Source organism: Thunnus thynnus, chromosome 6 (genome assembly GCF_963924715.1).
Source record: "Thunnus thynnus chromosome 6, fThuThy2.1, whole genome shotgun sequence".
NCBI lineage: Eukaryota > Metazoa > Chordata > Actinopteri > Scombriformes > Scombridae > Thunnus > Thunnus thynnus.
Window position 1 is genome coordinate 27,131,261 of NC_089522.1, and position 15,428 is coordinate 27,146,688.

Below are 15,428 nucleotides of genomic sequence, written 5' to 3' on the forward strand. Positions count from 1 at the left end.
TGAGTTTCATCAACTTTTCAAGCTTACTGGATATATTCATATTACATGTATATTGTGAAGACACTGGTGAGTCTTTATTGTCAATTATCGTTTTATTTCATTAACAGATTACAAAAGATAGTGCTGATAGAGTCAATTCCATGAAACAATACAAAATCTGTCATTCTGACATGTTTTATTTTAATAAATAAAGATAAGCAAGGCAAGTGCAAAATTTACAGAGATCACGGTCTACTTCTCTTTATGTAACCTCAGACACAATGTGTCCTAATACTAATATTCTTCTTCTGGACAGTCTGATGCTCTGGAAGAGAAATCTCAACAAAACAAATAATTTACAGGAAAAGGAATAACGCAATTTATTTGACTGAAAACTTGAGATTTTCTCCTTTGAAACTGGGCACAAATACCAGTGTGCCGACATTAAAAAGTGCTAATATTTGATATTAACATTAAACCCAGGCAGGCCCACGAGAAAGCCCCCTGTAACTGACCCCGACAACTACATAAACATTTATGCATCACTGGAAGGGAAAAAAAAAAACACATTAATTGACACACAAGCTAAAATACTTACATTTTCACATTAAGGCATATGGAACATGCCTTTTCTTCAGGCACTTTGTGAGGGATTGTTTTACAAATCCCAGTGTGACTTTATAGTGGTGAAAATTTAATCTGTAAGACTGGAGGGTTGGTTTACAACAGATCCTCTCTTCTATAACTATGATTTTTTTTTTCAGGGGGATTGATCATTTCCATTTCAGGTATAGCAGTAGTGTAACATCTCTGAGTCAATAGTGAGAGGCTGTGTTCTTTAACTATTTAACCTTGATTTGTGAATATTTCTGAATGAAACAAAAACCATTTAGAAGCGGCTTTATACAAGGTCAACCATGCAAGCATTTTTTTTTTTTTTTTTACGATTTTGGCTGTATTCAGGGGTTGACTGATATATGTCCTGGCTGATCTGTGCTCTGAGCTATAGTGCATACGCTTAAAATCAACACATACTTTAAGTTGTCTGATAAACATGAAATCTCATTCCTTCATAATTACAGGAAAACTCTTGTGATGATGTGAAGACATTCCAAACATCACCGAATTGAATTATAGAGAACAGGAAAAAGTAGTTACAAGTGGCCTATCAAAAGATGTTAATTATCGTTAACTAATCAGATGACAAATTCAAAGCATGAGGAAAGGACTGAGCCCATTCTGCTCAGTTTTTAAAAGTGGTTTTATGAGCTCATGCCATCGACATTCATATGGAAGGTACAAGTACATTCATATACTTGTCCAGTGATGTTCCTCTTCTCAAGCAGTCGTCTTCACACATAGTAATACTGGATCAACAGGACTGCTCCATTTACTACAGAAAGAATAAAAAAAAATTAAAAAATCGAAATTAGACTTTTATACAAATTGCAAAAAACCAAACAAAAGAACCCCTACGGCCCTGTGAAAGAGAAAGAAATTAACGGTGAAGGGTGTTATGAGAAGTACTGCACGCGGCTGTCCAACAGGATCGTCAGCAGTCCAGGATAATATGGAAGTGGGAAGAAAAACAGACATCTTGAGAATTAATAATTAATCATTGGCATCCAATATGAAATAAGAATGTTTTCTGGCTAGATTATAAACATATTATTAGTGTTCATCACATTGTGTGTTCATTTGGCATAAATGAGTTCAAGGTGTGCTTGGTGGTCCATCTTCTTACCGCGAGTGCTACTCCCTCTCCATCATTTGCAGCCTCTTTGTTAGTACGGCCATTCCGAGTGCTGTAATCCAATAATGACTGGTCAACAATAAATATGTTTATGTACAGTAAGGAGAGTCTAAGGACGCCCAGGGACACACCCTTTTCACCCGAAAGTCTACAGACCACCGATCTATAAAGAATATCTCACACATAGACACACAACCCTTCTTTCCCTATAAGTTTAAACGCATTGGGCGAGCAAGACTATCCATCTGACTCTTCCAGCCGAAATATCCAAATTTGTGTGGGTGTTACTTTGTGATGCCAAGTGCTGCAGTAGTATGAGGTACTGTATATACTGTTCGTTTAAGCTCTTCTGTAGAAAGAAATACAGTATATGACTATAATACCAGCAAATGCTGTATTGTCACATTGTTATCAGATTTCATTGACTGATAACTTCATTTTTTCCATCCTTAAGCATTACTATAAGTTTACGGCAGAGGATAAGGGCCCTAAAACCAAAATCCACCCTAAAGGGTCCCAACATTGTGAAATCTTTACATTTCACAACGTTATAAAGACATGGTGTGACATGATTAATGGAGTCTTAGATTTTCATGACACTTTCTTATACAGGGAGTTAGGTCTTATACAGAAACTGCTCTGCCCCGAGATGAAAAACAACAAGGCGTTTACAGGAAATCATAACCACAAACACGCCGTAACCAGTATCCGCTACTTCCCTCTTTGCAGTTAAAATTAGCTGATGTGAATGAACCGGAAATGTAATATCAAGCAGTGAGAACAGATTGTTCATCAATTGAACAGTCTTTGGATTTATATGCTGCATTTGGCTGACTCCCACATTTGAATGAGTTTGATTTAAACCACTATTAAAAAAAATCTTTTCTACTGAGAAACCTACAGCTCGAAGGAGGACAGTGTTTTGAGGGCTTAATACAGCGTCCCTTTTTGACAACATTGACATTGAGGTAAAACAAAAAAAAATAGCCAGAAAGCCTTACAAATGCACACAATATCAGCATGCAACATTTAATACTGACAGACAGAAAGCTCAGATGACATGAAATTCTGACAAATACAAATCACTTACATGAAAGACAAAGAAAAAAAACGTGCGAGGTCATGACAGGGAGAGAGCACTTTTAAAAGGTTGTTTTGAGCTGCAAACGAAAATAGTGAGAAGCCATTTGAGTGATAAAGCCATTCAGGGTTAGTCCACATAGCTGAATAAAACAGTTTACCCTTTCTTTTTCTGGTTGAATAGGTAGTATCCAGTAACTCCAAGGATCACGCAACCTAAGACTATTATGATGAGAAAAAATAAAAACGGAGATGTTTGAAGATGATGATGTAAAAAGATGTAATGTAATGTATGTATGTAATATAAACATAACGCCATTTGAATGACAACACCTGACATGAAAAGGTTTAGATTAGTAATCATTAATGCTATTATTGTATGTCAGTACAGCAACTCAGACATGATTATTCAAACCTTAAATGCACCTTTCGAAACAAAAATGGATGTCATGCACAAGTGACACATCCAGCCATTACAACATGAGTGTGGTTCTAATGGCTAAATATGTCACGTTTTTTCTTACAGTGGTATGAAAAAGTTCAGGAACCACTATGAGGCTGCATAATGATTTACTTTGTCTTCACAGAAAACAAGCACATTGGCATGCCATTCATTTTCTAATAAAAGCTGAGTACTAGGGTATTGTGTTGATTTGAACACCTGTAACTACTTAGAACTGATTAATTGGAACATAAAATTGGTTTGGTGAGATCATTAAGCCTTGAACTTCATAGCCTTGAACTTCACGCTGTCCATGCTCGGCAACCATCATACCTAAGTGAACTGGAAATGTTTTGTAAGGAGGAATGGTCCAAAATACCTTCATCCAGAATCCAGACACTCATTAGAGGCTATAGGAAGCATCTAGAGGCTGTTATTTTTGCAAAAGGAGGCTCAACTAAATATTGATGATTTTTCTATTGGAGTGCCCGAATTTATGCACCTGTCTAATTTTGTTTTGATGCATATTGCACATTTTCTGTTAATCCAATAAACCTCATTTCACTACTGAAATAATGCTGTGTCCATCAGTTATTTGATTGATCAAAATGAAATTGCTGATCAAAACACCCAATGATTTATAAATTAAAATAATGGAAATTGTCAGGGGCGCCCAAACTCTTTCATACCACTGTATCTGTTGCCCCAAAGAGGAACATGATCCTCTCTTTAGAACTACATGTTTATATTACATGTCAACCATAATATGACCATGTTGTTCTTCTGACTCCATCATGATCTTATTTGTGTCAACATCATCTTTTTACATTCTTGATCTACTGTTCAAGGTTGAAGTTGTAACTTACCGCCCCCAACAACACCCAAAGTCGTTTTCCAACTATGTCCACCGTCTGAAAGTAACAATAAATAAAAGTTAGAATTGTGTTTAACTGTGGTTTTGATTAAACTATAATGCTCTTCTTTGGATTGTGACCAGTTAAAAAAAAATCATTAATCTAACATGAGAGATTATTCTAATGACTCACTTCTGTCTGGTTTAGTTGTGGTGTCACGATCTGAAACAGACACACAGTTAAAATAGATGTAGATACAGAATATTAAGCCATCTACAGTATCTCTTTCATGCACAGACATATCAGCAAATAAATGTTTTGACGAAACATTGAGGTGTAGGACATTGTGATGTAATACAGTGTTTGGCATTTCCTAGAGTGTTGTGACTCAGCTGCTAGAATTAAAGAAGTGACTGGATTGCATCAATGTTTGCTCTACACATATTTTGAGAAAATTCTATCTTCAATGTTAAATCTGTTTAAAGTCAACACTGTATCACAAAAAAACCCTAAGAAAATAACAAAAAACTAGGGCTGTAGTCTCCTGGTCGACTGGTTGGTCGATAAACTCTCGTCCGACTAAATTCTCATTGGTCGAATAATCTCCGTGTTACTTTCATAAAGAGAGAAGTGCTACATCAACAGCTTTCCAGGATTAATCCATTATTTCCTGCGGCGGGAGGGACAGACTAACACATTATCTGTGAAAACAGGGGTGTTTTCAAAACACCCCCGTTGTTTTCACAACTTTGAACTCACCCAACCTAATGGAGACCGCTAGGTCTGAGTGTACTCAACGTTTACTGAGCGTTTACTGAACGTATTGAATGTTTACTGAATCAGCGGTTGTCCTGTAATAATATCAACGAACCCCCGCCAGGCCAAAAGATATTTTCTAATGCCAAAAATAACACTAAATATCAGTAGCATAGCTCCAAAGTTAGCAACAATGGGTTAGCTTAACCTGAAGAGGCAAAACGGAGAAATGTGAGTTCACTGTGTGCTCTGTCCCATTACATCATTTAGATGATTTTGTAACATTAAAATTGACTCTACCTGTTGGTTTCTTTGTGGAAAATGGACGTGTGGTGGTGGTGGTGGTTTTAGTGGTGGTGGTGGTGGGGTTAGTAGCAGCGGTAGGTTTAGGCGGGATTGCAATTCCTGCAAAAACATAAAAGGAGTATTCAGGACAGAGTTACTGTCATCGGGGATGTGCTACATGTTTTTGATTCATAATTAAGAGGCAGCATTAACTGCATTTCCAGACTCTGTTCTTTAAGCAGAGAAGTGACTATCTGTGCAATTTAAGTAAATTTGAAAACACTGATGTGTTTGTGCTTCTTTCAGCTGAGCAATATCAATATTTCCACTTTGCAATTTAGACCACAGGACGTTGCAACTTACAATTGAATACTCTCCAATTAACTAAACCTGTATGCTATTTGATTTAACATTACCTGACCTAACATTAAATATAACAATAACATGAACCATAAGCATGCGGTTATTTTCTTTTTAGAGTTTTTCATGATACAGTGTTGACTTTCAACAGATTTAACATTGAAGATAGAATTTTCTCAAAATATGTGTAGAGCAAACATTGATGCAATCCAGATATGCTCCTCTTGAATGATGATATCAGTTCAATATTTTGTAGTTTCTATTACTAATTAACACTGCTATTTTATGTTGTAGTTGTATGCTGATTTAAGTGACAAGAGGGGTGTTCCATCAAGCAGGCTAACGGGATAGTCTGGCTTATTTCGATAAGCCTCACTAATTTAAGTCAGAGTTTAGTTCCATCACTGTGGTTTATGAGTCTCAGCTCAGTGACCATGGTAACTTAGTCAGCAGTACTAGCCTGCTCCGTGGCAGGCTAACGGTCAAGCTTACTTCAGCTGTGTGTCAAAGAATGTCCGACGGACGGAAACAGACACTCAAAAGACGGTTCTGTCAAGTGTCTTTTCGCACTCGCATCACTTTTATTTAAAAGCTTAGTATTTATAATCTAAGAAATAAAAGTGTGCCAGCGTTATTCTGAAGTTATGTATTCATTCATTCACTCATTTTGTTCAAGCTGTGAGGAGAAAAAGAAAATTAAATAAAGTCCAAACCATGCCCTTACTGCTCTGTTTAAATGTATGCAGTGGTAACTGCTTATAGTGATCACAGTTACAATGATCAGCTGCTTATATGGATCAAAAAGCTCTGAGACAATCATTCATATACAAAAAATGAATAAAAATGAAATCTATTAGAAAGGAAATAAACAGAGTTTCTAAATTAGTCATGTGCCTTGTATTAACACACAGAGATCACTAACCTTGACATACAGGCAACTTGTCCCACTCTCCGTTTCCACAAGTGATTTTATCTCTGCCAACCAATTTGTAACTAGGTAGGGAATTTAAAAAGAATAAAAGTGTGACTTCAGGCATCAATTTTCAACAAGGATCTGTGTTAACCCTTGCATTTCACAATCAATATGAAAACACTGAAATTTTCATCAATATGAAAACACTGAATCGTAACATTTAATGCATTTTAAATGCATTAAACTATGAAATGCATTTTTTAATAGTTATCAGTTTGTTACTAACCCAGTATTGCAAACGACCACCAGTGTATCTCCAAACAAAGTCCCTTCAGGATATCTAACCTCTCCATTTAATACTTCTCCAGCAGAGCCACAGTTCTTTCCTGAAATAAGAAAATGCTCATAAGGATTGATTGAATTCCACCATTAAAAATGACTGGTTAAAGTTATGACAGACAGGTCAGTAAACATTATCAGTCACTCGTTTAAAAAGAGAATGTATATAGGAGAAAAAGAAAATTAAATAAAGTCCAAACCATGCCCTTACTGCTCTGTTTAAATGTATGCAGTGGTAACTGCTTATAGTGATCACAGTTACAATGATCAGCTGCTTATATGGATCAAAAAGCTCTGAGACAATCATTCATATACAACATTTATGCTGTTTAAATAAGTCGCCTATAGAAATCAAGTAGTCCACCTACAGTATGCATGACAACAAATGGAAAAATATTTCAAACCACTTAAATTTATTTATGTACTTTATCATGATACATGGCTGCTGCTGCACGCACACTGAAATCATGACTGAGACAGAAAGTCATTTCCTCTCAATGACAAACATCGTCTCCTTGAAGCTTATGACAAAAATTGAGGGGCAAGGGAGAAATTTAAGTGAATTTCACCGCTATCTTCGCCTATAATAAGGAACTTATTGGCAAAAATCAGAACCCGCAACTTCAAAAATGTGCACACTGAGTTTGAAACATATATATATTCATGTAGGATAATAAATATACAAATGTCAATTAGATGGTATTCTGCATGACAAATAAAGAAAAAGAAAAGGTTATAATAATCATCTGCTCATAGTGATATTTGACCCGGACAGACGTGATCATAATACGTGGCTTCCAATGTACTTGTATTCTTCACCAGTTTACGGTTAATTTTTTACTTTCAGTGATGCTTGTAAAAGGACATCCTGTCAAAGAGGAAATGTATTCAAGAGTATCATAATGTTAGAAAGTTGGTTTTCTTGAGTTGCCGACACCATAATTTCAAATATTCACCTGATATTATCTAGCCTAGTGATAATATAACCACAGTCACTGATCTTAATTCTCATTTATTAACAAATAAAAATAAAACCACAAACGGGAAAAAGCGCTGCTTTTCACTTCCACCACGCAGATTCATCAAGCCGGATGCAGGATGCAACCCTCTAGTAATAAGTTCACTCCTCTAACCTTTAGGCCATCACTGCCCACCTACAGGTGTACATTTAATCTGTCATCAATTTTGTACCAAGTCATCTCCTTCACCTTGTTAATTGCAGCAGTTTTGCCGTTTTTGGTGAAAACCCCTTTATATTCATCATATAGTTTCATCAGCAGGTTTGTTCTGCTGCTGAGAAAAACACCGCTCTAGTTTTCTCTTCTTTTTGCATCATAGTATCATCTTTTCTACAATCGACTATTCTAGGCTGCTTATGTACTCCGTGCGCATGCACTCAAGTGAAAGTTGATGTTAATTCTAGCCAGGCTTTTTCAAGTAGGCGCAGCTTTCTTTAGTTGCATTGATGGAACAGCCCTCAGGTCCCTGTCCTTTCATCAACAACAACAAAAAATAAATATTTTGCACTGTATTACAGTCTCACTCCAAAAGGTAGACTAAAACTGGTGATGATCTAATAAGGAATCATTTTTCATAATCAATGATACATGCTACAGTTTAGTAACTTCCACTGAAATGTACACCCAGTTGTGAAAAATCTTTTCACACTGAACTGCAGCCTTGTGGAAATTGTCATGTTCATGGCATTAGTTTTCCACACAAACACACAAATCCTGTCCTTTATATCCAAGGCAATATCTATCTAATCTTGTGAAATTTATCTGGCAGATAAGAGGATGTGTGGCAGAAGACTTGTGAATTATTGTATGGATTTATCCTGAAATTTTAAAATAGGCATTTAAAAAAACAATGCGACTTAAGGTACTTTTAGTCTGAAAGGGAACCTGCAGATATTCAAGTATACTAAATATTATCTCATAAGGCTGATCACATGAAAGCTGAAATTAGTGTAAAATCAGTGATAAGTAGTAATTTCATCTAAAAGACTTACTTGTACAAGTTGGAAGAGGGGTCCAAGTACTATTTATTTGACATGTCACGGTACTTGATCCTTTCATCTCGTATCCATTGTTGCACTTGAATGTCACTGTTTCCTTGAATCCATAAGGGGGTGGAGAACGATCAGACACGTAACCATCCTTTGGAGTGACAGGTTCGTCACATTTAACCTCTGCAGAAAATTGAATTGGAAAACTGAAATTGACAAAATTGTCACAAATAATCTCCTCCAGATTCTGGAGATTACATTGGGAGAATGTTGAGAAGGCTGCAAAAACACTTACTGACACATGTTGGTGGACTAGGGTGGAATTTTTCATTTTCTGAACAGGATATGGTTTTTGATCCATTGACTGTATAATCTTTTTGACAACTGAACGATACAACCTCTCCATAATTATATGTGTCCTTGACTGGAGTGAAAGAACCACCCACAAAGTCGATTTGCGGTAGATCACACGTCACCGCTGCAAAATAAAAATGAAATCTATTAGAATGGAAATAAACAGAGTTTCTAAATTAGTCATGTGCCTTGTATTAACACACAGAGATCACTAACCTTCACATACAGGCAACCTGTCGTCCCACCCTCCGTCACCACAATTGATTTTATCTCTGCCAACCAATCTGTAACTAGGTAGGGAATTTAAAAAGAATAAAAGTGTGACTTCAGGCATCAATTTTCAACAAGGATCTGTGTTAACCCTTGCATTTCACGATCAATATGAAAACACTGAAATTTTCATCAATATGAAAACACTGAATAGTAACATTTAATGCATTTTAAATGCATTAAACTATGAAATGCATTTTTTAATAGTTATCAGTTTGTTACTAACCCAGTATTGCAAACGACCTGCAGTGTATCTCCAAACAAAGTCCCTTCAGGATATCTAACGTCTCCATTTAATATTTCTCCAGCAGAGCCACAGTTCTTTTCTGAAATAAGAAAATGCTCATAAGGATTGATTGAATTCCACCATTAAAAATGACTGGTTAAAGTTATGACAGACAGGTCAGTAAACATGATCAGTCACTCGTTTAAAAAGAGAATGTATATGTTTGCAAGACATTAATAAAAAGTGGTTCCAAATCAGAGACTATTAAAATATTGCTACTATTAGGAAGGAGAATATAAAAAATAAATGTTAATATTTACTCTCGCATTTCAGGTTCAAAGGACTCCAATTGCCATCTGTACAAGTAATGGTTTTAGACCCTCCTGCTGTCCTGTAGCCAACCTGACACTCAAAAGTAACTATGCTCCCAGGTGGGTATGTTTGTGAACTAATGTCAGAGGTGGGATCCACGTTGGGAGGTACGGGAGGACGGGCACAATCTTGAGCTATAATGGAAAAGAAGGAAAGAAAGAAGAGCACAAGTGAGGACTAGTTAACCCCCGATCAAACATCAGCTGGTGTGTCTAATCACATATCAACAAGCTTATCTGTACTGCCACTCACCTTGAGCAGTAATGGCAAGGCCAAGATAGCTCAGTAATAGGAAGTAGAAGACACCCATGACTGGATTTAATGACTCACTGTGCCCTTTCTGGAAAAAAACAAAACAAAAATGTAAGTAGTGGATAATCAGAGTATTAAACGTGATTAAGATGGTCGATGCTTGCGATGATTCCATTTAACCAGGGTTTACATATCTCTAAATCTTACAATCCACAAGACGTAGGTTAGCTTACCTGTTCAATGACACCAAGTTACCAAAATCAAGCTAACACATCGATATTAGCTAGTTAGAGCATTTTAAATTAAGATATATAATATTTAAACCGCGATAAGTATTTAATCTCAAGATTATGTGTATAGTCCACCTGCTTATCTTTGTAGACAAGTGCGCTAAATTACGTCTTGTCCGTTGTCGCGTATTTGAGAAGATACCTCGCCAAACTCCATTCAGAATCTGTTCATATTTTATCTTACTGGCGTGACGCCGCTTGTATAGCTGATGTAACCGTGCTACTTTACCATCAGTCTGTAGCGCCACTTTATACTGACAATTCGGCATGCGTTGAAAAAAGAACAATACAAAGATGTCAATATAGTAGTAAGATTAATTATGTAACAACTAGCAGCCAACCCGTGTTACTCAGTCCGTCTTCCGCAACCACAGCACAGTGTGGGCGGTAACGCGTCAGTCTAAAAAATTAACGATATAAGCCTAAATCCAATTTTAAATTCAATAGGATATATGCCGAATTCATCGGTATACCACCAAGGTGGGAAAATACGTTAAACTGCGTTGATTTGAGTGTTTGAATTTGCTGATAATTAAATACGTTATTAAATCCAAGTAATCGTAATGGATAATGGAAGATCAACCGTGCATGCGTTAGCTACCTAATGCTAACGTAAAATCCACGAACGTTACGGATACGTCTCGTTTTTGTGGCATCTCCGTTCTGTTTTTGGTTGGTTTTGGTTGCGGTATGTTAAAGAATGTGATCCTTCTTCTAACTTACCCGACTGAGAAGCATGGAAGTCCGTGTGAAGAGTCGCTGTCGTTAGGCCGTTGTGTTGGATCCACAATGGTGAACTTCGACTCCTTCGTTGTACTGCTGTTTCTTACCGGAAAAAGGCGTTGCCGTTTTAACGGTTAATGACGCATGTTTTTGACCAGTTTTACCACACTTTAATCACTTTAAACAAAATCTACAAAAACAAATAAACCCAAAAACCTTAAAGAACCCACACAGTTAACTGGAACATTACTGAGCGTAATCTAAAATTAAACACACACAAGTCTAAATATCCTTATCAAGCAACGTTAGTTCAGTTTCAACTCAGCTTTATTGGCTTGAAAGTTTCAAGAAAAATGTTGCCAAAATCTCAGTATATAATTTGTCCAAATGTTTAGACAGTACAAAAATAACAATAATATGAACATTAGCACATCATTAAGATTAATATATATCAGGTGAAAATCTTTTCACCTTATATGTTCCTGCGACAGACCAGCACTTGACTGAAAATATTGGCTGTGCATGGGGAGTTCTGTCCTTTGATAAAAATATATAAACTATATTAAGATTGATATATATATTAATTATATATATACAGTATATCCTGTGTGTGTGTGTGTGTGTGTGTGTGTGTGTGTGTGTGTGTGTGTGTGTGAAATCTAGCCTGTGCCACACATAATCACAAAAAGTACTTCTTAGCTTGTTCAAATTAAAGTCCTGGCAAAACTATGAACACCACCACTGACCTACATACATTTTTGTACTTTTATTAACTTTCATTAACTGTAAAGCCGCTGATAGGATACATGAATTGCTGAGTACCTCTTTAGTATGATACAGAAAAAGTGCTATTTTAGCCTATTTAGTTGCTGTATGACCATAGAACCATGGACGGACAAGATGACAACCGGGCACATACGCCTGTAAGGCCCCCAATCTGCCTCCCCATCTGTGGAGCTATGTTACAGAGCACTAATGGACCTGTGTACAGTTAACGTCCTTCAGAATAGCAGAGGTAGCTAACAATCCCTTTGAGGATGTTGAGACATCTTTGACGGACTTTGTCCTCTTCTGTGACCTGTACATCGTTATGATTGATGTGTCTTCTAATAGCTAGTTACTCTGTTCCATTTTTTCAATAGTAACAATGTCGATCATCAGATGAGGCATTCATGGAGAATGATGTAATGAACCAAACCCAGGCTTGGTCAATATGAGGAAGTGATGTACTTCCCCTTGAACAACAAAGTTTTCCTCTTCTAGAGAACATGCCTTTGATACTATTATCTCTCCTGCCTCTAAAATACAGGGTAAATGGTAAAATATGCTAAAATATAATTCAGGGCGTGTTTGGAATGAAAAGTTACATTTTTATTTATTTTCACATTTAAACTCATATTTTAATTGAATAGCCATACCAACTAACAAACCCAAAACTGATCTAATGATGATTTCACAATAAGACGTGAGTACCAAATCAGGAATCCTGCCTCTCCACATGAGGATGGAGGCACAATAGCCTAGTTATAGATCATTGAATCACCAACCACACCAGAATTTGTGATGTCACTGCAATGTTACTATTGTAATGCAATGTAAGAATGGAGTATTGTTTCACAGGTCATTAATGAGTCACCTGTCATTTGTATGATTTCAAGCCAGTGACAGTAGTTTCACATGTTTCACATGCACACCGGCCCAAATCTTAGAATATAAATGTAATTGTCTTCACTGTCCGGTTTTACACCCAAGTTCCATCATATAAGGAAAATATAATTGTAGGCCATGTCCAGTTTTGAAGGTGTTCTTTCATGAAGCCAAACAAACTTAGACTACAGTGTTTTTTCATGCCATAGAACACCGGCCAAGCTGATTCATTATTTACACAAGAGATAGGTTACCAAATTTCTAGGTGAGGTATTTGCATTTCTTTATATGGTTTCCGTAGAACCAGTCTTTGTTTTACAGCACCTAAGCTCATCATCACTCATCATTAAATGTCCGAAAAGCACTTGTATCTGTAAATTGTTTACTTTTATGAGGACAGCAATAGTATAAAAGACATGCGTGTTTTACACTGTATCACACACTCCTTAACTGAATTACCTCTCAAATCAATCTAAGTTGCAGCATGTATCAATATAAAGCCAACATACCGCAGTCAGTACTACGACATGGAGTTCATTAGGACTTTGTTAGTTTGAACATGGAGCTGAGAGCTCTGTTTGTCTTTGTAGTCAGGATCTGTGGGTTTGGCTTTCCACTATGAAACATCCATGGCCTAAAATACGCTGTGTTTCATAATGCTCTATTGTAAAATGGCAGGGCGGAATGAAAATAAATTACCGGCCAACTGAGTGTGTTGATCTGATAAAAGTTCATTTACATTCTATCAAACTAGGAATAAGCAACAGAGTGATGGCTGGTTTTCACTTTCATCACTAGTAACGGTCATCATTACCAGAAAGCAGTATAAACATTCTGCTATTGACTTTCTTTTTAGTTTTATTTATTTGTTTGAACATTAAGAAAATACAGAGTTTATTATACACTTTTGCCAGTTTTGAACAATTATCCAGAAAATTCAGACTGACTAGTATTCATTTTTTCTGTTATTTACAAATCAATGACTTTACATGTAAAAAAATTTGCTAATTAAACTCGCCCCTTTCTGATCATCCTTTTTTTAATGCCATTTCTAGGACGTTTGGCAGTAGTATTATGCCTTCTCCTACAATTGCTGTTTTTGGTACATTCTCAGATGGTTCCTGTCTCCCTGCTCACTTACAGAGGGTCACTGCCTTTTCCTGTCTATGAGCTAGATGTTCAGTTCTATTTAAATGGAAGGACGTAACTCCCCCATTACACAACCAATGGATCAAAGATGTGAAGCAGAACATCAAGCTGGAAAAAAAAATCAGATGCACCCTCAACGGCTCCATTGAGAAATTTTTATAAAACCTGGGACCCATTAATAAACTATGTGAATAGTTAACTTGGCCTGGAGCTATGAACCTCTACAGGTGGTCTGTCCTGTCTATGCTTAAATACACTATGATGCATATGTTTTTTGTGGTTTGTCTGTATTCCTTATTAGGGTATTCCTTATTTTTCTGTACATATTTGTACCTTGAGATAATAGCTTATGTTGATGTCTTGTCTGATAAAAGGTAAAAATCTCTATAAATAAAGTGTTAAAAAACAACAACATTCCAACACAGTGTCTCTTAAACCTTGTCTGGATAATTTAGAAAGTAGAATATTGTTAACAGTAGCAAAAGATTTTGAAAAATAAAGAAATATTCTAAGAGGTTTTTGTTTTGTTTTTTTCATAATTATACCTTATACTATTTTATTAAAATGATTTAGACGATTAATGTAAATGTAAGATTTCTAAGAATTATAATATTATATATATTAAATACTATTATAATACTATAGTTAATATATAGTTAATATAATAGTTGCCTGAGTTTATCAAAATATTTCATCAATTCTTGTTTTCCACCTCTATTATATGGAAAGCGTGGTAAAGCAAGTAAGGGCCTAAGATGATTTGTATGTGCTGGTAGTGACATTGGAAAGCTGTTATTTGAAATAAGTTAAAACAATGATTAGCATTGATAAATTCTGCAACGAGACAAACTGATAAACATGCTGACGCAGATTGTGACCCAGACACTTAACAAATCATCACATGTTATCAAAGAACTTTGGTTAACAATAAAACAAACAATAAAACAATTAAATCAATGTCACAGCGGCTGATATGACTTCCAAATACCTAGCACTGTAAAGAGGTCACAGAGTCAAATGGGACACTTGACTGAAATGAACCTTCCTCCTCCTCTCGGCACGTTTGATATTGTGTCTTGTTTTTGTATATCTGAGTACTATGCCCAGAACCATCAGTAAGGAAGCAAAAGAAGTCCAACGCAGCAATGCATACCAGAGAGGCACCCCTGTCCATGCCCTGAAAAAAAGAAAGATTATATTAGTGACTGGCTCTCAGAGAAGAAACACATTGTAGAGTTGTTAAATGATTTATTTTTGAATGCACTTGCTAATATTTGCATTAAAGTGAGTAGAAAAATGCATTGACTAACGTGCTGAAGAGAAGATGTTGATCGGTGTGATTGGTGTGTGAAGACAGGTTTCTTGTGTCGGAGTGA

The 15,428-nt window shown here is 36.2% G+C and overlaps 1 protein-coding gene across 8 annotated transcripts; it reads right to left on the reverse strand.

Annotated features, from left to right (window-relative positions):
- Positions 1-158: 158 nt before the first annotated feature.
- LOC137184956 (membrane cofactor protein-like) lies at positions 159-11,417 on the reverse strand. 8 transcript variants are annotated; one of them, XM_067593105.1, is made up of 15 exons: positions 11,257-11,417; positions 10,244-10,331; positions 9,940-10,125; positions 9,620-9,719; positions 9,340-9,413; positions 9,065-9,247; positions 8,773-8,952; positions 6,709-6,808; positions 6,432-6,502; positions 5,165-5,269; positions 4,301-4,330; positions 4,121-4,165; positions 2,974-3,034; positions 1,724-1,784; positions 159-1,372 (listed from the first exon to the last, which is right to left on the reverse strand). In XM_067593105.1, the coding sequence occupies exons 1-15, from the start codon at positions 11,269-11,271 to the stop codon at positions 1,370-1,372; spliced, it is 1,302 nt and encodes a 433-aa protein (XP_067449206.1). In that variant the 5' UTR covers positions 11,272-11,417; the 3' UTR covers positions 159-1,369. The 8 variants fall into 8 exon arrangements, with proteins under 8 accessions (XP_067449206.1, XP_067449207.1, XP_067449205.1 ...); XM_067593106.1 differs by lacking the exon at positions 1,724-1,784; XM_067593104.1 differs by having other exon boundaries at positions 159-1,784.
- Between the last annotated feature and the right edge of the window lie 4,011 nt (positions 11,418-15,428).